Genomic DNA, 26,141 nt, shown 5'->3' on the forward strand with positions numbered 1-26,141 from the left:
AGATATTCAAAATTGGAATTTCCTGGGTACATTATGATGTATCATTGTCAGAGATAAAATGGATCCTGAATTTTGAGGCTCAGAAATTATCTAAACAGTAGGAATAGAAAGACAATTGGGAAGCATGATAAATAAATGACTAGATTAGACAATGTCTGAGGACCAGGAAGTGAGTCCAAAGCAGTTCACTAAAGAAACAAAGCCATGTTTCAACATTTTCTAGGAAAAATGAGTTCATGAATCCCAGGACTAAACTGCTAACACAGGAGCGTAAAATTTTAGAGGAGGAGGAATACAAGTTACTGTGTCATCCTATGGCAAAGATGGTGTGCCAGCTTCAAGAGTCTCCAGGCTCTTGAAGAAGGAGGAAGGCTATGCGGCAGGAAAAAGAAAAGAGAATAGCAGCGCCATCAGAATGGGAGTTGGAAAGATCAGGAACCTGTGGTGATAACTGAGCATTAGGGAGGGGCAGGTGGGGTGGTCACGGTTCTTAAAGCCCAGCTTCAGCTCCTACCATCCGCCATTACCTCCTAGTTCATTCTCTGCCTTGTTAATATGTTACAGATCTCGTCTGTGTTTGGTAATGAATTAGATTTTGATAAGGACAGAAAAGGGAGCTGGATTTCAGAGAGCCCAGCATGGCTTTACATGGAAGTGCTTGACACCTTTCACTTACAATATTTCGTAGATATTTAAAATATATTTACATACATTAGTTTGTTTGAATCTTTACTGAGAAAAAAATATTACAAGTGGTGTAGAACCAAGAGAACTGGATGGGGAGTCAGCACTGGATGGTGAAGAGCAGATCACTGCACAACTAAGAGTTGGCGTCCTTGTGCACAAAATAATGTGAGGACTTGGTCTAGGTATTGTAAAAGCTTCCTTTCAGTTCTGACATTCTATGACATTCATTCATTCAGGGCCAGGCGTGATTCTAGGCACCGGGGATGCAGAGGTGAACTAAACAAACAGCCCTCATGGAGCTGACATTCTATTGGGAGAGACAGAGACATAAATATGTATGCAAATAAGTATCTTGGAGAAGACTTCAGGTCGTAAGAGCTATGAAGGGACATAAAGGGGAAGAGGAGGAAGAGGAGGTGACATTTGAGCAGGGAAAGTGAGTCATGTGGACATCCGAGGTAAGAACATTCCAAGGGAAGTGTAGAGGCCCCTGAGCAGGCCCTACTTCAGGAGCAGCAGGGAGGTGGCAGCAGCGAGGAAGAAAGTGGTAGGCAATGAAGGCAGGAGGCTGCCAGGTCCAGACCATGCAGAGCCTCAGTCCCACGGCAGGCGATGCGGAACGCAGCCTTGGGAGGATCTGAACAAGGGGTACCCACTTCTGGCTGCCAGGTGGACTGCGGAGCTGGGTTTAAGGTAAGCTAGGGGGCAGCCTGGAGGCAGGAGACCAGAGAGAGAGAGGAGGCTCTCACTGTTAGAAATCCTGGTGAGACATGATGGTAGTTTGGGCTAGAGCGGTAGTGGATGGAGTGGTGAGGAATGGTTACATTTGGGATTCATTCTGAAGGGAAAGCCATCAAGGCTGTTGATGGACTGGATGGGAATCCTCAAGGAATGAGGACAATCAGGGAGGCTCCAAGGCTCGTGGCCAGAGCAATGAATGGTAGTCCCTCCAACTGGGGCACGGGTACTCATGGCCAGGGAGGAGGGATAAAGCAAGAATTCAGTTTCAGAGATGGCAAGTTTAAGTCCAACTGGATATCTCAGTGAGGTCGTCGAGAAGGGAGGTGGATATACAAATCAGACACTAAAGGAGACGGTGAAGCTGGAGGTAGACATTCGAGTGTCTTCTCTGAACAGATGGGATTTAACCCCATAGAACTGACTCAGATTACCTAGGGAGCGTGTGTAGATAAAAAAGAGGACTGAAGATGGAGCCCTGGGGCCCCCCATTGTTTTGAGGTAGGGAAGAGGAGGGACAGCCATCAAGAGAGACTGAGCAGCAGCTGCCAGTGAGGGAGGAGGGAACCCAGGTGTCCTGACACCACAGAGGGAAGAGTTTCAAGAGAGAGGGAGGGTGAGTTGTGCCAAACACTGCTGAGGGGCTAAGGTCCAGAAGGAGGACTGACCAATGGATTTGGTAAGATAGAGAGGTGAACTCGGGAAGAGCAGTTAGTGCAGGGTCAAATATAAAAGCTTGATTGGAGTATATTAAAGAGAGAACTGGAGGAAGTATAGAAACAGCGAGGAGAGACCATTCTTTAAGGGGTCTTTCTAGAAAAAGCAGAGAAAATGGTGGGGAGGTAGCCGCAGGGGGATATGGGTCCTAAGGAGAATTATTTTTTAAGATGGGAAGTATTACGGTAGGTTTTTATGCTGTTAGCAATGATCCAATAGAAGAGGAAGCATTGACGATGCAGAAGAGAAACGCGAATTATAAAAGCAAAATCCTTGAGTAGGCAGGAGGGGATGGGATTCAGTGCCAGAGGCAGTATTGGCCCGTGACAGGAGCAGGACAGCTCAGCCACTGCAGTGGGAGGGAAGGCCGATGCAGGTTGTCTGGGAGATTTGGAAGATGAGGCAGTTCTAGTTTGATTGCTTCTATTTTTTTCATGAAATAAGAAGACAGGTCATCATCTGGGAGTGAGAAATGAGAGGGGATGCTGGTGGTTTGAGGGAAGCTGTGAAGCAGTCAGCCTGGGGTGGGGGTGGAGGGTGACGTGAACAGGGACATGCAACAGGATTTCCAGGCGAGTCACAGTTGCCCATGTACATATAATTCTGCTGAGAGATTTGAGAGTGAATGGAAATGAGGGGAGGGTGCAGGTCAGAGAATGAGGGTTCCATACGCTACCTTGCACGCATTTGGATAAATCCCTCAAGTTAAAGACGTAATGGGACTTGGCCGGTGTTGGCAAAAGATCAACACTCATTCTGTTATAAATCTCAACTGAGGCTTCTACAATATTTGATGCAGTTTGCTTTACAGCTGGTGGGAAGTCATTCAGGAAGCCATTTAAGATGGCCTAGAACCAGAAACATAATAGGAGAGGGTTATATTTTTTTTCCACCAAAAATGTATCTTTCAAATATTCCATATCTGATGATACTTTTTCTAATAATAACTAGAAAGCCAAATTCCAACGCAAGGACATCTGGGTGTTAAAACTCTTCCATTCATTTCAGAATATGTTCCCAAGAAGTGGCTTACTCCTGTCTTCTGTGATTGTCTGGCGATGCCTGAGCAGCATTTGTAGCTGACCAGTGAACTTACATTAACTTACTCTCAAGCAACTTAGACTTCTGCTCCCTGTGGGTCCAGAGGGTCCAGTTGGACCAGTGCTCCAACTCGTCTGGAAATGAACTGAAGTCCTCTCTCTGATTTTTATGGGTGAATGACCAGCAATTCCATAGACTTCCCTCTTCACGTATATTTAAAGTGCGACTCACTTAACTCCCCCACCCTTCAGCTTCCCTATCTCAGGATAGGGCCCCACCCTCTGCTCAGGTCAGGAACTTGGAAGTCTCTTTTGATACCTCTCATTCACTGTCCCCCACAATCAATCTTGCACACATTCCTGGAATCTGTCTGCTTCCCTTTGTTTCCCGTGACATCACCCCATTCCAGCACCCACTCTTTTATCTGGGCTTCTTCACTTCCTGGCCTCTCTATTTCCACTCTCGTCTCCCTTCTGTCACCTTTAATCATGCAAGTCAGGCACTACACTCACCTGTCAGTCCATGCTCTGCCCCCAGCCAGCCTCCTCACCTTACCCTCTCTCCCCATTGCTCCTGTGTCCCAGCCACACTGCCCTTAACACCCTATGCTCTCTCCTCCCTCAGGGTCTCCGCAGACTGTTCCCCGCTCCCAGTACCCACTCCCACATAGCTCTCTGCTTGGCAGGGACTTTCTCAGCCCTTATGTTTCAGGATACATGTCATTTCTTCCAAGAGGCCTTCCCTGACGACCCAATCTAAACTAAGTCCTCCCCTCAGTCTCTCTGATCTTTTCATATATAACTTGCCACAATCTGAAGGTACATACTTATTAGCTAGCCCCCGACCCCCAGTTGCTTGGGAGAATCATTATTGATTTTTAAATAGATAAATTCTCATCACCATTGACCTTGGAGTTACTCATGGGAGAAGCCACCAGAATGTATATCAATGCTTGCAAGTCAATCCTTGTGACTTTAGATTTGGCGCTCATATATGAGATATTTTGAAATGAACTGAAGTATTTGTTTTCAATGAGCCTCCTGTGTTAGTTTTAGCAGCATATGAGGATTACCTATATTTTTGAGGTACCCCCCCAGACCCCAACATGAGTTTAACATTCTCCATATGGGCTGCATTTTGAGTAGAACCACTCCAATATATATAAAATAAAAATTTTACTATATATAATATATATACACTATATTTATGAAAAAAATAAAAAATTCTAGTCTGTTTATTCTCCACCACACAAATATAAATACAGCTATATATATACAGTCATTCATCTGTTTATTATCTTTCTCCATGGTGGAAGCTCTATGAGGACAAGGATGGCATCTGTTTTATTTAAAATGATATACCAGGGCCGGCCCCATGGCTTGGCGGTTAAGTGCGCACGCTCTGCTGCTGGCGGCCCAGGTTCGGATCCCGGGCGCGCGCTGACGCACCGCTTGTCCAGCCATGCTGAGGCCGCGTCCCACATACAGCAACTGGAAGGATGTGTAACTGTGATATACAACTATCTGCTGGGGCTTTGGGGGAAAAATAAATAAATAAATAAAATTATAAAAAAAAAAAAGTAAAATGATATACCAATGTCTGGCACATGCTAAGTGCTCAACAAATATTTCTTTAATGAATGAATTAAGGGGTACTAAATTAATATTCATAAATTAAAATTAGCATGTCATTATAGAGTTCACTGAGGACCACAGCTTGGTATTCTATTTAAAGGTCTGGCTGACATGACATGTTTGGCAACTTTGCAAAGCTCCTTCTAAGAATATGCACAGAAAATAGAGCCAGAATTTCCACAGTTTTGGGGGACGGATGCTTTGGCATGAGGACATTGTTAGTATTTTATGGAATTGATCATGGTTTTCAACTACTACTGTTATATCTTTCTAATTAGAAATTACACCTAATTTAGTCACAATACGATCAATTTAATTTATGTGCTCTTTAGTTTACCCTTAGAGTGTATAATGATGCATATTTTTGGCATACAAATTTCCAGTAAGTAAACACTAAGATGTGTATGAATTGTGGTTCAAGGAAGAGTCACCTATAACCACACATAATCCAAATCTGTGCAAACCATGACCTGTCATGAGTGGTGTGCTCCCTGCATGTATGTGCTGTTTAACTAACTTGCAACAGACTGGCAAAGAAAGTACAGTGATACTACTGATTGCTTTAGAACCAACAGATGATTAAAAGCATTATATACATATATACTATAGGCATACTTTATATATATATATACTATTTAACCTCATAGGCTTCTTTTATAGAGTAGAAATCTATTTATATATGTTGCTAACAACAAATTTGCTTTAACTTATTGGTTTTGCTTTCCTTCAATTCTTGGTTATCCCCAAGTTCCTTCTCCTCCACACAATGACAAAAGACACAGAAGGTGGGCTGTGAACACTTGGGTCCTGCTTGGATGGGTTGTGATTAAAAATGAAGTTTGGGATCCACGGATCTAGAGCAAGTCCTTTTCCTTCTACAGGTAAAATATCCTGTCTATTCTGGTAACGAGGAAAATACACTTCCCCGCGTGAATCCAGTCCAACCCAGTGGTCCCCAGAATCTCTCCGTTTTGCCGCATTTCATTTCCATTCCCACCAACAGCTCGTGTGAGTTTTAAATAATAGCCTCTAAATTGCGGTGGAAGAAGCAGTTCCTGCCTTTTCTCAGCTCCTGCCTGTTTTCAGCTGTGACGTGCTTGCTGGATGATGTTCCTGTGAGTGGCACAGTCCCGTGGACATGACAATCCCGCAGGCAGAGGGAGGAGGCTGAGGGTCGGGGACAATCTCATTTCCAGGAACCAGATTCCACCTTTTCCTTCCCACCCAAGAAAGCATTTTGGAATAATGAAGAATGACATTTTTGTTGGGATAACCTTGCATTTGCTTTAACTTATTAAAATATAAAATAATTTGCAAATTCAGTACTTGGTCATCAGGTATAAGTTACTTGGGACACCCCTCACCACTGACCACATCACAAAGTGTGTCAGGATAGCATGGTTGGGAATCACTCATTTCAAACTCCAAAATATACACATAAAGGTTCTCCACAAAAAGGGGGGGGACTCAAAAGTCTTCTAATATCTGTGTTGGTCCTGTTACCTGCTTCATGTCTTGTTCTATACTTGGTGCCTAATTATAGGAGATAAGCTCCCATCCTTTCATATTCTAAAGTCCTCTCCAAAAGATTTTCAAAATGTGGCAATTCTTATATTTCATCTTGGCATTAGCTCCTAAACAACTTATTGGAACTACTTCAAATTTATCAAAAATAATTCCCCATGGATGTAAGCTATTTCAATGTAAAAACCACTTTCCACATATTAATGGCTGTGTACGTGCTGGCTCTGTTCCTTTCTCTCCTCTAAGAGGGCCCCACTGGAAGGAGAGGCCGATGCTGGTAAATGCAGAGGCTCACTTAATCCTGCGTCACTGGCCCTCGTTGGCTCCTGGGTAATTACCACCAAAGTCGGCTTCTCCAGACAAGCCACCTAACTGTCTCATTCTACCTGTATGCCCACTTTACCATTGTCTGCCTCTGCGACTGCGTTCATCCACATACCTTCTGTTCCTAGAATCTATTCCTCCCTGTCAATTCCCATCCTCCAGGGCTCAGCTCATAATCTGTCTCCTCTAAGCAGTCTTTGCTGATTGGTTATGGCATGCTGGCTCTAGTCATGCTGCTTCATGTTCTCTCATCATTCATTTAAAACAATGACTCATTTATTGAACACTTCTGCGGAGCACTTACAGGGCAGGCACAGTTATTCTCCCCATTTTAAGGATGAGGAAGTGGCCCCTTAGGAAGTTCATACAGGTGGGAGAAATATAGGTGGTGGTTTTCATTGGAGGCGGTGGGGCAGTGGAGGCGATGAATTCTGAGTTAGGTGTGTTGAGCTGGAGCTCGCTGGGATATTGAGGGTTGCATTTGGTTGGCAAGTGGACACACAGACCTGGAGCTCAGGTAAGATGAGCATGGAGGCGGGGGCTCGGGGGTGGATGAGATCTGCTGAGAGCTGTGTGCAGAGTGCTAATAGGCAAGGCCCCAGGATACAGCCTTCCTTAAAGGTAGGGGCTGTGTTTTGACAATCTTTCTGCACACCTAAAACTACCTCTAAGACCACTTAGACTAAGATGCAGATGCCTATCAGCCACTGCCCGGATGCCCGTGCTTACCCGCTTTCTGCTCAGGAAAGGGATGGATGGGCTCCCTAGAAACACAACAGACTGTTTTGATTGTGGGAGTCTTGGAACAAATATATTTTATTTTCCCCTCCTGCCTAAGTTTAAATCCACACTCACCTGAAAAATCTGTTTTAGACTGTGCTCCGAGGGCATCGGGAGGCACAGCATGCTGAAGTGTCGGATGAAGCGGGGGGTCACAGGGTTGCGGCCACCACCTGGAGGTGCACATGCTGACACAATTGTTACATCCTGTGTGGGCAGAAATCCACTTGGGTCACCCAGCAAAGAAAGAGATGAGATCTGCCCATCCCAACAGCAGGACTGAGAACCAACAGTTTTTGAGGACCTACCATATGCCAGCATTGCATTACGTTTTCCTAAGCATTATCTGACTTAATCTTCACAACAACCTCAGGAGATCGCTATTGTTATCCCCGTTTTGTAGATGAAAAATTCAAGGCCCTGGATGGTTAAGTAAGTTGCTCAAAATCACTCACCTAACTCATCTACCTTGTATAAATACTCCTATTTGAAAATTTAATTTTAAAAATCTTTAAGAATTTGTATCCTAAGTTAAAATATATTCACTCAATAAATACTAAGTATAGTTGATTCTCGTTATTTGTGGTGGTTATGTTCTATAAAGTCGCAGGAACACTGAATTAATGCACACTGAACCACTGCTCCTAGGGGAGATAGAGGGTTAGGTTCCTGTGAGGCTCTGGGCACAAAATTTTCATCAACAGATCAACACATGACATTGCAGTTGCTCTGGTCTTGCCTCTTCTCTAGCCCACCCCTCCCCTGCAGCCAAGGGGATCTTTCCATAGCATTTCCTTCAGAGCCTCCCATCAGTTAGAGGATAAATCTACATTCCTTGTCATGGACCATGGTGCCCTTGGGCTGACCTTGGCATCTCCTGCCACTTTGGTGCTCACATTCCACACCACTGTGGTGTTCTACATTCCCTGCTTCTGAGGCACAAAATGCTGCCTTTCCTTGCTTTGCCACGCTCTGCCTGCGAAATCCTGTTCCGACATCACCTCCTCTGGAAAGGCTTCTCTCATCTTCAACCCAGCCTCCACCTCTGCCTCCCTCTTGTCTCTCTCCGCTCATCACTCTGCATTATAAATACATGTACATCCATCCTTTGAAGCTGAGCCTTCTGGCAGCTTGGGGCTGTCTCACATGTCCATGAATCTCCTGAATCAAGCACAGCAAGAACTCATAGACTGAATGAACTGCATTACACATAGAAACACTGAAGCCATGTTATGGGCTGAATTGTATCCTTCTTCCTAATCATGTTGAAGCCCTAACCCCCAGTATCTCAGAATGTGACTGTATTTGGAGATAGGGTTTTTAAAGAGGTAATTAAGTTAAAATGAGGTCATTAGGGTGGGCCCTAATCCAATATGACTGGTGTCCTTATCAGAAGAGGAGATTTGGACACAGATGGGTACAGAGAGAAGACACAGGGAGAAGACCGCCATCTGCAAGCCAAGAAGAGAGGCCTCAGAAGAAACCAACCCTGCTGACATCTTGATCTCAGACTTCCAGCCTCTAGAATTGTGAGAAAATAAATTTCTGTTGTTTGAATCACTCAGTCTGTGGTACGTTGTTATGGCAGCCCTAACAAACGAATACACCATATTTCCTTGCTGTTTAAAATTTAAACATGCAAATTAATTTAAAATCTAAAGTGACCTGTATGTCTTTCCAAAAGAGTTTGTTTCTGTCATAAAATCCTCCAAAATCTTGATACTGCCGAAGCAATTCAATTGGAGGCTGGGAGCCATAGCGATCCAGTCTGGGCATGTTTAAGTCGTCAACAAAAATCACAACTCGTTTGTTTCCTGGTGCTCCTGGGGAAATAAAAGGAATTTAACCTAAGAATTATGATTTACCCTTGGAAAATGTAAGACAAAACTTAGGTAAGAGTTTGGACTCAATGAACATCCTGTAGGTCATAATGAGCTGAGTTCTTCTTTCGTGAGTGAGGAGGGCGCAGAGGAGTCCTGCTTCGAGGAGGAGAGCCCTCCGTCTGGCCCCATCCAGCCCCTGCAGGGAGATGTGGACCCGGCCCAGATGTCCACACTGTCAGGTGGTCCCTCACCCTCACTCTCAGAGGTGCAGGATGATGTCAGCTCTCCAGTTAAGTCTCGACTTTTTTCAATCCCCACCACACCCACGGCCTCCACCAACTCTGTAGCCTGGGCATGGGGTAAGGAAGGTCTTTTTCTTTTCACAGTAGGAAGCAGAAGAATACCAAAAGTTTCCTTACATAAATGCCATCTCACCATCCTCTACAGGGAAAACAGGGCTGGATATTCAAAAGCATCCTTATCACATCAGAGGGAAATCCAGTAGGCAGTGGAACTGCATAATGCCATATTTAACTTAAAGAAAATCAATATACACACTCCTCAGAAAAAAAGAATGAGTGATAACAGAGAAAAGAGAATAATGCAAGTAGAGGGGGTGACTCCACCCACTCTGGCATCTAGCACTTGACAATTCCAAGGTAACTGAGGCAAATTCAGGGCCCCATTCCATCCTCCAGCCCCCGGAAGCTAAGTAGCAGGACAGGGGGTGAGGAGGGACTCTAAGATAATCATTTATAAAGATTTGGGGCCCCCACCAGAAAGACTGGCTTCCATTGCCCTGTGCCTACCTGAGCAGGAAAAAGAGCAGAGAGGGGACAGTGAAGCAGCTGATATCCCCACAGCTTGGTGCAGCAGGCCCTATTAGATGATGGACAATGTGGAAGGCAGCTGAGCTTGAGCTCTGGCTAGTTCTCCAGGAGGACTGTGAGCTGGGCAAGTGGACTGCAGCAGCAAGGACTGGGGGATGTAGCCCTGGAGGGTGGGACTGAGTGGGGGCTGAGACCCTGATTCCCAACATTAGGGGACCTTCCAATGGGGAGGCCAATGCTTGTCCTGGGCACAACTCTTGTGGGAGTCCCTCAGAGAGCCTGCTCCTAGAAGCCTGCCACACAGAGCATGGACAGTCTTTCAGTGCCAGCCAGAGAAGCAGGGATGGTTCACAGAGACCCATCTAAACGCCAGTTAGGGAGAACACGTCCTTTCCTTCTCCTCTTCCCATCCCAACACATCAGGGCCTCCTAGAGGGATGGTGGGGAAGAGTAAAAGAGCACCCATGCCGCCCTCCACCTCCAGCACCTGAACCACAAACCTGGCTTACAACAGAGGAGAGGAAGAGCTTTACATTGGGTTTGGGATTGAGGCTTTACATTGGACCAGACTCAAAATAACTGCAAGTAACCAGAAAGTCATGCTATTTATCCAAGCAGTTAATAAGGGAGAGTTAGGGAGACGCTTAAAGCGCCAACTGAAGAAAAAACCAAAACAGTTTCATGCTTATTCCCTACTGAGTTCTGACAACTCAATGCACCAGATACAGAAAGGTTTGTTTGTTTGTTTATTTTTAAATAAAGGGAAATCAATGCCGATTTAAAGGTAGAGAATGAGTGGAGAGAGGGAGAGCCATGGAGAGATAGAGACTGAAGATGTTCTGAGTGGAAGGTGATGATAGAAATAAACTAGTTGCCGGGCCAGCCCGGTGGTGCAGTGTTTAAGTGCGCGCTCCATTGCAGCAGCCTGGGGTTCGCAGGTTCGGATCCCGGGTGCGCACCAACGCACTGCTTGTCAAGCCATGCTGTGGCAGCATCCCATATAAAGTAGCGGAAGATGGGCACAGATGTTAGCCCAAGGCCAGTCTTCCTCAGCAAAAAAGAGGAGGATTGGCATCAGATGTTAGCTCAGGGCTAATCTTCCTCACACACAAAAAAAGAAATAAACTAGTTGCTTGCTAACAATAAGATATCTAGATATATAGCACAGAAAAGAATACCATTAACAGAATCACCTTTACAAATAAATTAAGCAAAAGAAGAATCCAGTTGTAATTTTATTACATGCACTATTTTTGTGATTTATTACCTTATTAATAAAAAATTTGTGTGAGACAAATGAAAATGATAATTCTTACCTAGAATATTTTTTCTTTTCCTTTCCAGTTTTGACTCAATTATCTCTTGTGTTCTTGCAGATGAAGTTTGAGCAGAAAAATTTAGATAAACTGGAACATAGCCAGCGGAGTCTTGAATTCTACTTAGCAATCCTTTTGCAATAACAGACTTTAAATTTAAAAAAATGTTAATTGATTTCACATTCAATATAATATCTTTCAATTGTCTATATCAGTAATAATCCAGTACAATGAGTAAGAAATAGGATAAAATGAGAGAGGTTAAAGCCAGATTGAAATGTCTGCCTTTCTCTTCCTGGAGATTCCATTTAATTATATTTATCAGAGCCAAAGAAATATTCTAATCAGCTCTATCTCAGCAAAAAGTTTTTATTTTAGTTTCAAACCAAAATCCATCTTGGGTACTATTCAAGTCAATTTGATAGCAAGAGTCACAAAAGGACCCAAACTTCTTTTAAAAGTAATTTAGAGGGGAAACAGTGAATCTCTGTTTGTGTGGGCTCCCCCAAAACCAAGAAGACCAAACAATCAGCATTTCCCCTATACTTTTTCCAAACACCACTGCTGTTTCAGGTAGAAGTAAATGGGCTGGAGGGGACAGACTGACCTTCATCAACAGTCAATCAGGGACACAAACTGCCTTGGCCAATTCCCACCCTAACCTGTGCAGTGGCAGCCCCAGAAATTCTAAGGGATACAACATAAAAGCCCCCAAACACAAAACATTGGTCCACAGGGTTCTCTGGTTTATATAGTATTGACACCAAGGATTTATTCAAAAACTGGTAAACTTTGGAGTAATTCTCAAGATTGATATAGATTCAGCATAGTTACATTCTTTCTGAAAAAAACAAGATCAAAATTCCAAAGAATTTCCCCTGAGAAATGATGTATTATTTCTGGGGCTTACAATTCTAAGTCCATCATGCTCTCAGTTTTGGACAGACCTTCCTGTTTGATGTAGGTTTCCTACCTTGCCAACTCCAGTTACTCCAGTAAACAACACCGAATGCCTGACTGCCAGTAGTTTTTCCATTAGATACCCAAAGCGCACTGTGTCAGTCGTGGGGACAAGCATTTCAAAAAATGGCACATCTCGGCTGTACTTGAAGGTGGGTATGATTCGTTCCCAGGGATCCAGCCGTTTGGTGTCGAAGTCCATGTGAATGCTCCACAGATCGCCAGAACTGGGAAGCTAAAGTAAACAATTCAACACCACTTTCAATAGGATCGACACACGCAATAGAAATATTCACATAGAAACAAGGCAGTCATGGAACATGAAAGGATTTGGATTTCTTTTTTCTTTGTAAAGAAGTAGTTCTTTAGGTATGAGAGTCTAATTCTTTAAACATAATCATGCAACACAATACATGAAAAAACGTGATATATTGGTTATATTAAAACTCCATAGTAGAATTGTAAAGCATTTTCAATTCAATTCAACATTCAAGGGCTTACTCCATGCCAAACACTGTGCTTGGTGCTGGGGGAAGTGCTGAATGAGACTCAACCTCTGCCTTCAATGACCTGGAAATTCACATGGGGGACACAAGGACATCACTTAATATCCATGGAGAAATAAGGGTTCTAATGGATTTTAGTACATTCACAAAGGAAAGATGGCTCATTTCTACCTGGAGGGGAGTTGTGATAGCTTGAGATTTAGGAAGGCTTCTAAGGGGTGGTGATGCTACAGCTTAGACTGGAAGGACAAGCAAGAGTTAGATGGGCAAAGGAAGGATGGGATGGGGATGGAGAAAGAGGGGTCAGGGCTCAGGCTAAGAAAACAGGTTCGGAAGGCTGAAGCCATGGAAAGTGCCAGGCGTGCTAGAAACTATGAGGGCACTGCATACAGTGAGAGGTGAACCTGGGAACATAGATTGGGGCCAGGTTATGAAGAGCCTCACTTATTAAAGTAAACAGTTTGGAGCAAGAGTTCAGTGAAGGATTCTAAGTAGGTGGGTGACGTGATTAGACTGCGTTTCAGAAAGGTTCGTTCTGGCAGCTGTACAGAGCAGTGGTGTTTCAAGCTCATTTGACAGTGACTCTTAATAAGAAATCCATTTGACATGGTGACCTAGTACGTACATATATATGTGTGTGTACAAATATGTATAGTATTTATCCCTACTATCTGCAATTCATTCTATTTTCTATTCTATTCTATTTTTTAAAAACTTTTGAGGTTTAACATAATATTTTGTCAGATTTTAAGAATCCAAAGAGCTTTTACATATGTAAATTTCAATGTAACCACCCCTGGATCAGGATATAGAACATTCCAATACCCCAGGAAGCTCCTTTCTTCCCCTTCCCTGTCAATACCAGCCACACTTGCATCCTCCTCTGAGGTAAGTCACTAGTCTACCTGTCTGATCTCTTTGTCTGCCCTTGTGCTAATACCACACTTCCTTAATTATTGTTACTTTATAATCTTGAATTCTTGAAGTCAGATAGTTTAAGTTCTCCAAATTTGCTCTCCTTCTTTAAAACTCTCTTGGCTATTATAGGTCTTTTACATTTTCATATACATTTTATAATGGGATTGTCAACTTCCATAAAAATCTCTCAAAGTTGTACAATTGGAATTGTCTTGAATTTTCAGAATATACTGGGGAAGAACTGACATCTTAATAATATCAAGTATTCTAATCTATGAACACAGTATATCTCTCCATTTATTTAGATCTTTAAAATCTCTCTCAGCAATGCTTTGTATGTTGCAGTGCAGAAGTCTTTCATATTTTTCATTAGATTTATTCCTAAGTATTTGATATTTTCTTACTATCCTAATGGCATTGTTTAAAAATTTCATTTTTTAACTTTTTGTGGACCTTTTATCCAATGGCCTTGCTAATTTACTTATTAATTCTAATCATTTGTTTGTAGATTATTCAGGATTTTCTAGAAATTCAGTTATGTTTCCTGCAAATAATGACAGTTTTATTTCTTCCTTTCCAAAGTTTATGTTTTATTTCTTCTTCTTGCTTTATTGCACTGGCTAAGATCTCCAATAGAGTGTCAACTAAAAGTTGTGATAGTGGCTATTTTATTTTTAAAAACTGGATTGTGACTCTTTCAATTGATTTCATGACCAATTAATAGATTGTAACCTGTAATTAAAAAAAAAAAACATTGGATAGCACTGGACCAAAGGCAAGGGAATAATAAATAGGTTATTTTAACAACCCAGAAAAGAAATAAAAAGAACCTCAGTTATCCAGAGATGATGAAGATGAAAAGAAGAGCACATATTTTAAAAAATAGTTACAAAAAAAATTCACTCAACTTAGTGTTTCATTGGCTATGGGAAGGTGAGTAAGGAAGGAAGAATCTATAACAGTCATTGAGTTATAGCTAGTACTGAGTGGCTGTAAGGCCATTAACTGAGACAAGGAATACAAATCCAACAGCCCATTAATTTGGGACTTACAGACAGAAGTAGGAATCCACCTTCTCATCTGGACTCCTTCCTGCTATCCAAGTAGCATTGCCACTGCCAGGACAGGGGCTGGCACTGTCCTATGAAATATCCTCTGGTCATAATTCATCAATAGCTTCTCATTGTACCCAAGAGGAAAAGCCAAAGTCCATACAGTAGCCCATAAGGGTCTACATGTTTTGCCTCCCTCCTACCTCTCTGACCTCATCTCTTACTACCCCTACTTGGTCATTCAACTCTGACCTCACCAGCTTCCTTGCTGTTTCTCAAAATTGCAAGGCAATTACTTATTGAGTAAAGGCCTTTGTACTTGCTTTTCTTTCTGACTGGAATGCTTTACCCCTAAATAATCACTAGCTCTTTGACTTTTTTCAGGGTGCTGTACAAATATGACCTTATTAGCAAAGCTTTCCTGACTACCATATATAAAATAGTTCCCCACTGCCCCCTGGCACTCTCTGTCGTCCTTACTCTGCTTTATTTGTCTCCATAGCACTTGCTGCCACCTGATGATTGTATATTTATCTATTGCTGACTTCCCTCACTGTAAGGTCAGATCTGTGAGGCTAGGGACTTTGGTTACTTGCTTTACCTCCATTTTCCAAAATGGTACCTACCATGTAACAGGTTTTCAAAAAACATTTGTTGAATGAATACTGAATATTTGCTCTGGGCCATCTCCTACAGTCCTTTGATGATCCCAGATCATTTCCCTTGACCCAGAGGGGTCTGTCTCTCTGTCTCAAATTCCTGGTTGTCCTCAATCTGGTCGATTCTGTCCAGTTATGATACAATCATCTTGAATATCCAGCAGGGTTTCATATCTACTAGAAGGTCCTAATCCACAGGGCTTAGATTCTTGACTCAGGGAATGTTTTTTCTTTTGGTAATTTTTTATTTTGATATAATTTAAAGCTTATAGAAAAGTTAAAAGAATAGTACAAAGAACTCCCATATATTCTTTATCTTGATAAACTGATTGTTCACATTTTACCCCACTTGCTTTATTATTATCTTTCTCTCACTCTATGAGAGTCAGTTACATATACTATTCCACCTTACCCTAAATACTTGAGTATGTATTTCCTAAAGAACAAGGATATTTTCGTATATAACCACAGTAAAATGATCAAAATCAGGAAGCTGAATGCTGATTAACGTTATTATCCAATTTACATTCCATATTCAAATACTGTCAATAGTTTTAATAATGTCATTTATAGCTATATTTTTCCTAGTCTAGGATCCAATCCAGGATATTGCATTGCATTTAGTTATATCTCTTTAGTCTCTTCCTCTGGAAAATTTCCTCAGCTTTCTCCCATGACAGACATTGTTGAAGAATACAGGCCAGTTTGTTTTGTAGAATGCTCATAAGGTTGAATATTCCAGGTGTATCCTTATAATTAGGTTATGCATTTTTTGAAAGGAACACCTCAGAAGCAAGGCTGTATCCTTCTCAGTGCCCCATATCAGGAGGCATATGTTTGTCCTAATATTGATGATGTTAAATTGATCACTCAGTTAAGGTGGTGTCTGCAAGGTTTCTTTACTGTAATGATACCATTTTTCTCTTTGCAATTAATCAATAATTTGTAGGAGATGCTTTGAAACTATGTAATTATTGTTTTTCATCAAACTTTCATCCACTAGTTTTAGCATCCATTGATGATTCTTGCCTAAATCTGTTATTACTACAATGGTTGCAAAGTAATAACTTTCTAACTCCATCATTTCTGCTATACAGATTAGTTGTATTCTACTATAAGGAATAGCTCTTCTTCCTCTCCCATTTATTTATATATTCACAGATATTTTTATCATCAGTATAGACTCACAGATTTTTATTTCATTTAAAGGCTTATAATCCCATACTAACGTTATTTATTTTGATGCTCAAATCTGCCCAGATTTGGCCAGTAGGAATCCCTTCAAACTGGCCCCTGTGTTCTTTTGACTTGAGCCATCATTCTTTGGGCACTTCTTTACTATTTCACATAAGATGCTCTACACGCATTTTGCGCTTTCCCTGCCCCAGTCCTAGAATCAGCTATTTCACTAAGAAGCTTTGTTTCCCTTTCGTGGAGAATAGTATTTAAAAATTAGCATACTTGGTATGCTTATTGCTATTGAGGTGTCATTGCTTCTAGTTCCTATCACCATAACAGTTCCTCTAAAAACACAGGATGCGTTCTAATCTTTCTCCTTCCATAGTTGTAAATCCCTTCTCTAACAGTGAGAAAACTGGTTGCTATTATCCTCAATATATTTATTCATTTGCTCTGTCTTAGAAAGTATAGAAAGTAGTTTCAGAACTGCTAAACCATAACACTGTGAAAAAATAAATTTAACAACTAGAATTCAATATTCATTTATAGTGGGGAGTTTTTATATACTCTTACACCTTCCTTTCTTCATATGGCCAGAAAAGGACTCCTAAAAATTTTAATACAATAAATGTTATCTAGGTTAAAAAAAGTAAATAATTTTAGAAACTCTTTTAATGAAGAATTTATATTTACAGTAGAACGAAGGCTTTTAAAGTTTTAGTCTTGAAATTTAATTTTAATGATTCAGAGTTGTTATGTAAAAATTAAATTTATTTGGCTCTTACCCTGGCATCAGGATTATCATCAAATTGTGTTCTAATAAATGTATCAAAAGGATCCCAGTAGTTTTCAGTTAGATTTCCACCCAAAGACCATAAATAACAGAACACAAAAGTCTGACATAGTACAGTGTTCAGTTTTGTTTGCTCCTGAAGAACAAAGAGAAAGAATTTTAATATTTTATATGTTAACATAAAGAGAATCCTAAATTGCAAACTCTAAAGACTGTTATCTTTTGTTCAGACTCCTGCATTTTTAAAGGAGGGCACAGTGTATGTTTCTTACATTTCATTCAGTGGTTCACAGAGTGATGTTTTATAACAGTACATATTTAAATACTCTGATGAGAAAATGAATGGCAAGAAGTATTTAGAAAAAAAGCTCAAGGTTGTCTTTCAACTGGCCATTATAACTTTATGTCTTCACAAACGTATTTAAGCAGTTGCTAGATAGACACATAATGGGATGTTGTAGACTGTAAGGGAATTTAAACATTGAGTAGAGGAGTAAACTACAGGCTCTCTAAAATTCCTTCCAACTTTGAGATTCTATGTATCTATTCACAGTCATTAGTCCCCTGAAAAATTAACTTGAAAATCAAATGATCATAATATAGAAAATTTAGAGTTATTTATTTGCAATGCATCTACAATAATCTCATTTTTCTAGCTTTATAGCAGTAAGAAAACCCTTCATACCATTGTCAAATTAACTCCATCTTTCCCAAGTATCAAAGACTCCAATAAGCAACAGAGTGTAGTAACTTTGCTGATGTCCACTTGTGGGATTGCTTGGTTGCATTTCTTATTGATAAAATTTAAACCATCATCAACATAACGCTGGAAAAGGTTCAATATATATTCTTGGGTTTCCTCATTCAGCTGAAAATGAAAAAAACAAATAATATTTTATTATATAATTAATATAACTAAGTTTAGAAACAAGTTGGTTCAAATTATATATTGCAATATATTCTGTGACTTTTAGACTAATGTATGTAAGCATCACAAGATATGAAACAAATTAAATAAAAAAAAACCTTCTATGACTTGGAAGGGACACAGGGGGGAGATTCTGGATAGCTGATAGTGTCCTACATCTTGATCTGGTAATGGATACATAAATGTTTATTTTATAATCATTTGTTAAACTGTCAATATATATTTCATGCAGTCTTCTATATTGATGATATCTCTCACAATTAAGAACAACAAGAAAGAAACATTTAAAAAATCTATGTAAGGTAAAGGAATAATTCCCAAAGATTTTAAAAAGAATGTGGCCCCTCCCACCACTCCTATTCAACATTGTACTAGAAGTCTTAGCTAACGCAATAGGACAATAAAAGGAAATTAAAAGTATACAGACTGGGAAGGAAGAAAAAAATTGTCTTTGTTTACAGATAACATGATTGTCTATGTAGAAAATCCCAAAGAATTGACCAAAAAATCCCTAGAACTAATAAATAGTTATAGCAAGTTTGCAGGATTCAAGGTTAACATGCAGAAGTCAACTGTTTTCCTATATACCAGCAATGAGTAATTAGAATTTGAAATTAAAACTACAAAACCATTTACATTAGCACCAAAAAAAGAGAAATACTTAGGTATAATTCTAACAAAACATGTACAAGATCTCTATGAGAAAAACTACAAGATTCTGATAAAGAAACCAAAGAAGATCTAAATAAATGGAGAGATATTCCATGTGCATGGACAGGAAGACCCAATATTGTTAAGATGTCAATTCTTCCTAATTTGATCTATAGATTCAATGCAATCTGAGTCAAAATACCAGCAAGTTACTTTGTGGATATCAACAAACTGATTCTAAAGTTTATATGGAGAAGGAAAAGATCCAGAATAGTGAACACAATATTGAAGAAGAAAAAAGTTGGAGGACCGACACTATCTCACTTCGAGACTTACCATCAAGCTACTGTGGTAAGCTTGAAATCAATGGAACAGGATAGAGCTCAGAAATAGACCTATACAAATATAGTCATCTGATCTTTGACAAAGGAACAAAGGCAATCCAATGGAGAAGAAACAGTGTTTTCAACAAATGGTGCTGGAACTGGATATCCATGTGCAAAAAAAAAGGAAAAAAAAGAAAAAAAGAATCTAGACATTGATCTTATACCTTTCACAAAAACTACCTCAAAATAGATCATAGACCTAAATATAAAATGCAAAACCATAAAACTTATAGAAGATAACAGAGGAGAAAATCTAGGTGACCTTAGGTTTGAAAATAAGTTTTTAGATGCAACACCAAAAGCACAATCAGTGAAAGAAAAATTGATAAGTTAGACTTCATTAAAATAGAAAACTTGTTCTCTGTGAAAGATATGAAGAGAATGAAAAGACAAGCCAGACTGGGAGAAAATCTTTGCAAAACACATATCTGATTAAAAAAACTTGTATCCAAAATACACAAAGAACTCTTAAAACTCAACAGTAAGAAAACTAACAACCCAATAAAAAGTGGGCAAAAGATATGAACAGAATCTCGTCCAAGAAGACAAATGGATGGCAAATAAGCATATGAAAGGACACTCAGCATCATATATTAGAGAACCGCACATTAAACAACAATGAGATACCACTACACCACTATTAGAATGGCTAAAATCTGAAATACCAACCACAGCAAATACTGGGGAAGATGTTGGAGCAACAAGAACTCGCATTCACTGCTGGTGGGAATACAAAATGCTACAGCTACTCTGGAAGACAGACTGGCAGTTTCTTACAAAGTTAAACATAGTTTTAACATATGATCCAGCAATCGCACTCCTAGGTATGAACCCGAGTGAGTACCCAAGAAAACTTATGTCCACTCAAAAACGTGCACATGGATATTTATAGGAGCTTTATTCACAATTGCCAAAACTTGGAAGCTTTGCAATGTCTTTCAGTAGGTGAATCCATATAATAAATATTACTGGTAAATCCATACAATGGAATATTATCCAGTGCCAAAAAGAAATGAGCCATCAAGCCACAGAAAGACATGCAGGAATCTTAAATGCATATTACTAAGTGAAAGAAGCCAATCTGAGAAAGCTACATACTTTATGATTCCAACATATGACATCCTGGAAAAGCAAAACTATGAATGAAGACAGTAAAATTTCAGTGGTTGCCAGGAGTTGGGAAGGAGTGTGGATGAATGAATAGGCGGAGCACAGGTTTTTTTTGTGTGTGTGAGGAAGATCAGCCCTGAGCTAACATCCATGCCAATCCTCCTCTTTTTTTTTTGCTGAAGAAGATTGGCCCTGGGCTAACATCTGTGCCCATTTTCCTCCACTTTATATGGGAGGCCGTCACAGCATGGCCTGACAAGCGGTGCGTTGGTGCACGCCCAGGATCCGAACCCGGGCCACCAGCAGCAGAGCGCGCGAACTTAACTGCTACGCCACAGGGCCGGTCCCAGGAGCACAGATTTTTAAGGCAGTGAAACCATTCTATATGATACTATAAGGGTGAATACATGACATTATGCTTTTGTCAAAACCCACAGAATTGTACAACACAAAGAGTGAATACTAATGTAAACTATGGATTTCAGTTAATAAGAATGTATCGATATTGCTTCATCAATTTAACAAATGCCACCACTACTATGCAAGATGTTAATAATTGGGGAAACTATGTTTGGAGGAAAGGGAGTATATGATAACTCTCTTTACTTTCTGTTAAATTTTTCTATAAAACTAAAACTGCTCCAAATAATAAAGTCTGTGAATTAAAAAAAAAAGTGAATTCAGGAAAGTTTAAAATCTTACAGTAGCCCATGACAAATTCTCAATTCTGAGAATTACTTTCTTTAATAAGGTAATCTAAGATTAGACTACAATATTCTTAAAGTGTGGATGCCTAAGAATAAGGAAGACAATGGTTTTCTGATTCATCTTTGGGGGGGGAGGAAGAAAGAAGATGGCTTTTTTGGAGTGGGGACTGGGATGGGGTGAAACACTTCAAAAGATTGCTTGTGAAGCTAAAGTAAAGAGAAATCCTATTTTAGAATGGAGAGAGTACAGAAGATAACATGGGACTGAATGGTTCCGAATAATAATGTAAAAGCTTTCCTTCTTTGGGTGGAATGGTACCTCTGAGGTTAGTTAGAAAGTGTCTTGGGTCATAGACCTAAGATTGGGTGGGATTTACTGGTTTTCTCTTCTCTCTGGCTCTCAGAGGCGTCAGGAGCTCCTAAAATCTCAAAACAATGACAATTAGTACCTGGATTTATATGTTTTTTTCCTTCATTGTGATTCCCTCTCATTATTCCAAGCCTTTTGAAACGTCTTTTTTTTTTCCAGCACCACAGCCCGTTCTACCTGTGTTTTGGGGGACTCAAGGAAGTTGTTTGTGTTTGTACTTAAGAGGAACCAGGCTGGGGAGAAGCCAGGCAGGATAGACAGGAACCAGTGGAACTAGGCACACAGGCAGGCAGGCTGAGGTAACAAATAATGAGGACAGATTTGGGAATCATAGAAACATTCCCGGAGGATCCCAAGAATTCTTAGGGAGAAGGTCTAGGTACAATACTGGAATGCCGTCCATCAAGCACAATGAGGCCTTAACCTATTGCTATTTGGCACTCAAGGGCAATGTGAGCCCTGACAGATGGAGATATTGGGGGAGTATCTGATTGCACTTACGTTTTTAGAAATACCCTTCATCCAGGTTTTAACATAAGGCATCCATTTCAGTTGTTCAGGATCCACAAACACCATTCCACACCTACTGACTGTTGCAGGAGAGGCAACCTTTAGATCTTGCACCTAAAATTGAAGAAAGTTGAACAGGAAATAGCTAATGATACTTCCTTATCCCTCCAACGTCAATGTTAATGAGTCACACGTTTAGAGTTTTAAGTGAACACTGAAAGGCTTTACGTGGAAGAGAATGGGAGAGCTATAAGGAATCAGAAATGGAGAGGAAAGTTAAGTGAGTCAGAAGGTGAAAAAACCCCATGAGTACAGGAGGATACATCAAATCCTTATGGGAAGGTATAGGTATTTCTTTTTCCTTCTCTTTGTTTTTCTCCTTTTTCATTCTTGTATCCAACACCTAGCATATGGTAGACATTCAATCAATATTTGATGAATGAATACAGCAGGGGTAGTATCTTCCATAATATTTTGTAGTTATATTTGGTCTACATTCCTCTTCTAATCCCTTCACCAAATATTCATACCACAGAGGATAATTTATTCATATTAAATATAACCATTTTTTTAACTTAGAAAGCATTTAAAATTGTGTAAAGTCACCATTATATAGATTAACTACATTCAAAGGAAAAGAAACAAGTGGTAGGGAATCCAGAATTTATTGTATTTCTTGTTTATAGACAGAGAGGAACATTTGAGAGACTTTGGTTGTCAGGACAGATAATCTATTACAAAAGGACAATTGGATAAGTATTTAGTATGTAAACAAAACACCATGGTAGGCCTTACAGATAGGAAATGGTAAATCAATAGGAGAAAAAAAATTAATGATGTTATGCCAATCTAACAAATGATTTCACTCCACAGTAAGGAATATACATTTACCTCAAAAAGCATGTGGATTTGAGGTGTGAGTTTAATCCTCTCACTGTTAGCCAGGCAGAGCATCTTGTTATCATCCAACACCGTATTCATATTTTCAATCCAAAGAGCATCTACTGGCCCATCACTGATGATCCATTTATGGTCTTCTGAAGTGTCATTCACAGCTGCTCGGACACTTAGCGCCATCAAACCATCTTTCCACTCCAAGGTTATGCTATTAACTTCGCCATATAATTCACCCATTGTAATTGATTTAGGATTAAGAACGTATGTTTTAACTGGTTGGTAAAAGGGATTTTCTACACCAAGTTTTTGCAAATTCCCTAAAGTTTCTGCTAGTATTTGGTAAACTGTGGTCTTACCACCTCCTGTTGGCCCAACTAACATAACACCATGCCTTACTAGCATAGTTTCATAGAACTGGATCACTTTTTTAACCATACATGTCTCAGGCTGAAGATTTTGTCCATTCATGACATCTAGAATTGTTGACTGCAATATACCATAATCGTGTTCTGGAATTTGGACTCCAGGAAAAAGGTCAGATATGATTCCACTGAAAAAACAAAAATAAAATCAATTAAGAACCACTGGTCATTGATATTTCCTCATATTTGTTACAATTAATTGATTCAACATTAGCATGAGTCTTATTTTTCTCACTGAGCTTTTCTTCTGAACGTGCACAGTGCTAGTCTGTCCTATGTATTACACCAGAATCTCTCTCTCTCTGATATTGTGTATGATTTTGTTTGTTTCTTGTACAGGAGACCAATGTTCTTAAGTATATTGGGAGCATTTTGAGGTAAGGAATGTCTATGTTTTTCTATTGTTCTTAGTACATGGCATACTATCAAACATACAGAAGGTGCTGAATTTATCAGTTTATTTTTAAAATTATATTTATATCTCAACTTTTTCCAAAAGCATTTGTGTGTGCTTATAACTGTATGTGGATATTCAGGAAAATAAGATAGAAATTGAAAACTAGTACTAGGTAAGAAAGGGAGTAAAGGAAAAATTGACTGTTTCTGTGGGAAACAGTTAATACGAGATGTTTTTATTCGTAAAAAAGAAGCTAAATCCCACCTCACACTATATACACAAATGCATTTGAGATGCAGTCAAGACCTTAATATAACATGGCAACGAAAGTACTAGATGAAAATGAGGTGAATTTTGCAACACTGTGGTAAGAAGATTTATCTAAGAAAGATAAGAAATCTACAACTATAAAAACAAATTGATAAAGTGAAAAAATAAAAACAAACAAGCAAAAAACAAACTTCTGTGAGATAAAAGGCTTTATACAGGGGCCGGCCTGGTGGTGTAGTGGTTAAGTTCACGCGCTCCGCTTCGGCGGCCCAGGGTTCCTGGGTTCAGAACCTAGGCGCGGATCAGAACCTACAATGACCTACGCACTGCTCATCAAGCCATGCTGTGGCAGTGTCCCATATATAAAACAGAGGAAGATGGGCACAGATGTTAGCTCAGGGCCAATCTTCCTCAGCCAAAAGAGGAAGACTGGCAACGAATGTTACCTCAGGGCTAATCATCCTCACACAAAAAAAAGGCTTTATACATAAAGAGTGAATGATAGACTTAGAGAAATATTTCCAATTTTTATACCAGATAAAGTTTATGAGTTCCTACAAATTGAAAAGAAAAAGAGCACAATACAAATATGCTCTAAGAATAAGAAATAGAAATGACTAATACATAAGAAATTATGCTCAATGACACTAATAATTTAAGAAACGTATATTAAAATAGGCTACTACTTTTGGTCTCTCTTTTAAACATGTAAAGGGAAATTGACATTTTCATAAAACCATTATATAAATGTAATATGTCTTTGGAGGAGATCTTGATAGAATCTATCTAAATTAAAAATGTCCTGGGGGCCAGCCTAGTGGCATAGCAGTTAAGTTCGCACACTCCACTTCAGCAGCCTGGGGTTTGCGGGCTTGGATCCTGGGTGTGGACTGATGCACCACTTGTCAAACCATGCTGTGGCGGCGTCCCATAAAGTAGAGGAAGATGGGCATGGATGTTAGCCCAGGGCCAATCTTGCTCAGCAAAAAGAGGAGGATTGGCATGAGATGTTTGCTCAGGGCTGATCTTCCTCACAAAAAAAAAAAAAAAATGTCCATACCCTATGACCTAGGGAACTTACTTCCTAGCATCTTACTTATAGAAATATCATAAGTGTGCAAAAATAGATGTATAGGAATTTTCATCATTGTCTTCTGCCAAAAGGGAGTAGACATGTTCTGGAAAACAGGGTCTCTGACAGAGGACAAAGGCAAAGGGAGTCCCCAGCATAGTCATGGGGCATCCCAGGATGACATGTCCCATGGGACATGTCCCATGTCTAGTCAGTGGACATCCCAGGATGACAGCTGTGCACTAGGGAAAATGGGCAACCAGTCCAGATTAGAGCAGCAGGACAGAGGGCTCCAAGGAGGCAAATTCAATAGAATATTTCTGTATGATTGAAGGTTTTTTTTTTAAGGAGATTTACACTCTGGCGGAATTTGGAAATGAATTAGTGATAGAGTTATAGGAAAGTACGTAAAGGATTAAAAAATAAAAACTAAGACAATTAAAAAATGTAGGGAAAATAAAAACCTAGATAATTTAATAACAAGGGAAACAGCCCAGCTGTGGATAATGTTTATACAGTTATAACAAATTCTAGAAACCCTGGACATTTCACTCAAGTTATATTGCAATATGACTATACAGAGAGGATGGATGGAAGGGCAGAGGTATCTGTGCATATTCTCATTTCCCTTTTAGTAACTTAATAAATATCTAAAATTCTGAAAAATTAAGAAATGGCAGAAATGTGATACTAAAAAATATGGAAGGAGACAGCAAAACAAACAAGCAAATAAATAAAAGAATTGAAAAATGATTGCCTTTGGCAAGGGGGAGTTGGTGAAGAGCAGGGAACTGTTGCTTTTCATGGGCCTAATGTATGACACTATTTTATTTTTAAAACTGCATACATGTATGACTTGGGTAAACATAAAACTAAATAATAAATGTAGAAATAGATTTAAGCAATCACATTTATGTGAAGCCCCAAGTCTGATTTTTTT

General features: G+C 39.8%; 1 protein-coding gene across 1 annotated transcript in view; it reads right to left on the minus strand.

The window, feature by feature from the left end:
- The window catches only part of DNAH6 (dynein axonemal heavy chain 6), a 261,696-nt gene that overhangs the window by 108,488 nt on the left and 127,067 nt on the right, over window positions 1-26,141 (minus strand). The window contains exons 34-42 of the mRNA XM_058550814.1: window positions 23,035-23,590; window positions 22,135-22,257; window positions 18,167-18,349; window positions 17,474-17,617; window positions 12,388-12,609; window positions 11,415-11,562; window positions 9,111-9,268; window positions 7,521-7,652; window positions 2,819-2,990 (exon numbers count right to left, since the gene is read on the minus strand). Coding sequence (XP_058406797.1) covers window positions 2,819-2,990; window positions 7,521-7,652; window positions 9,111-9,268; window positions 11,415-11,562; window positions 12,388-12,609; window positions 17,474-17,617; window positions 18,167-18,349; window positions 22,135-22,257; window positions 23,035-23,590 — 1,838 coding nt within the window. The remainder of the gene's footprint in view (window positions 1-2,818; window positions 2,991-7,520; window positions 7,653-9,110; window positions 9,269-11,414; window positions 11,563-12,387; window positions 12,610-17,473; window positions 17,618-18,166; window positions 18,350-22,134; window positions 22,258-23,034; window positions 23,591-26,141) is intronic.

Source organism: Diceros bicornis, chromosome 12, assembly GCF_020826845.1.
Source record: "Diceros bicornis minor isolate mBicDic1 chromosome 12, mDicBic1.mat.cur, whole genome shotgun sequence".
NCBI lineage: Eukaryota > Metazoa > Chordata > Mammalia > Perissodactyla > Rhinocerotidae > Diceros > Diceros bicornis.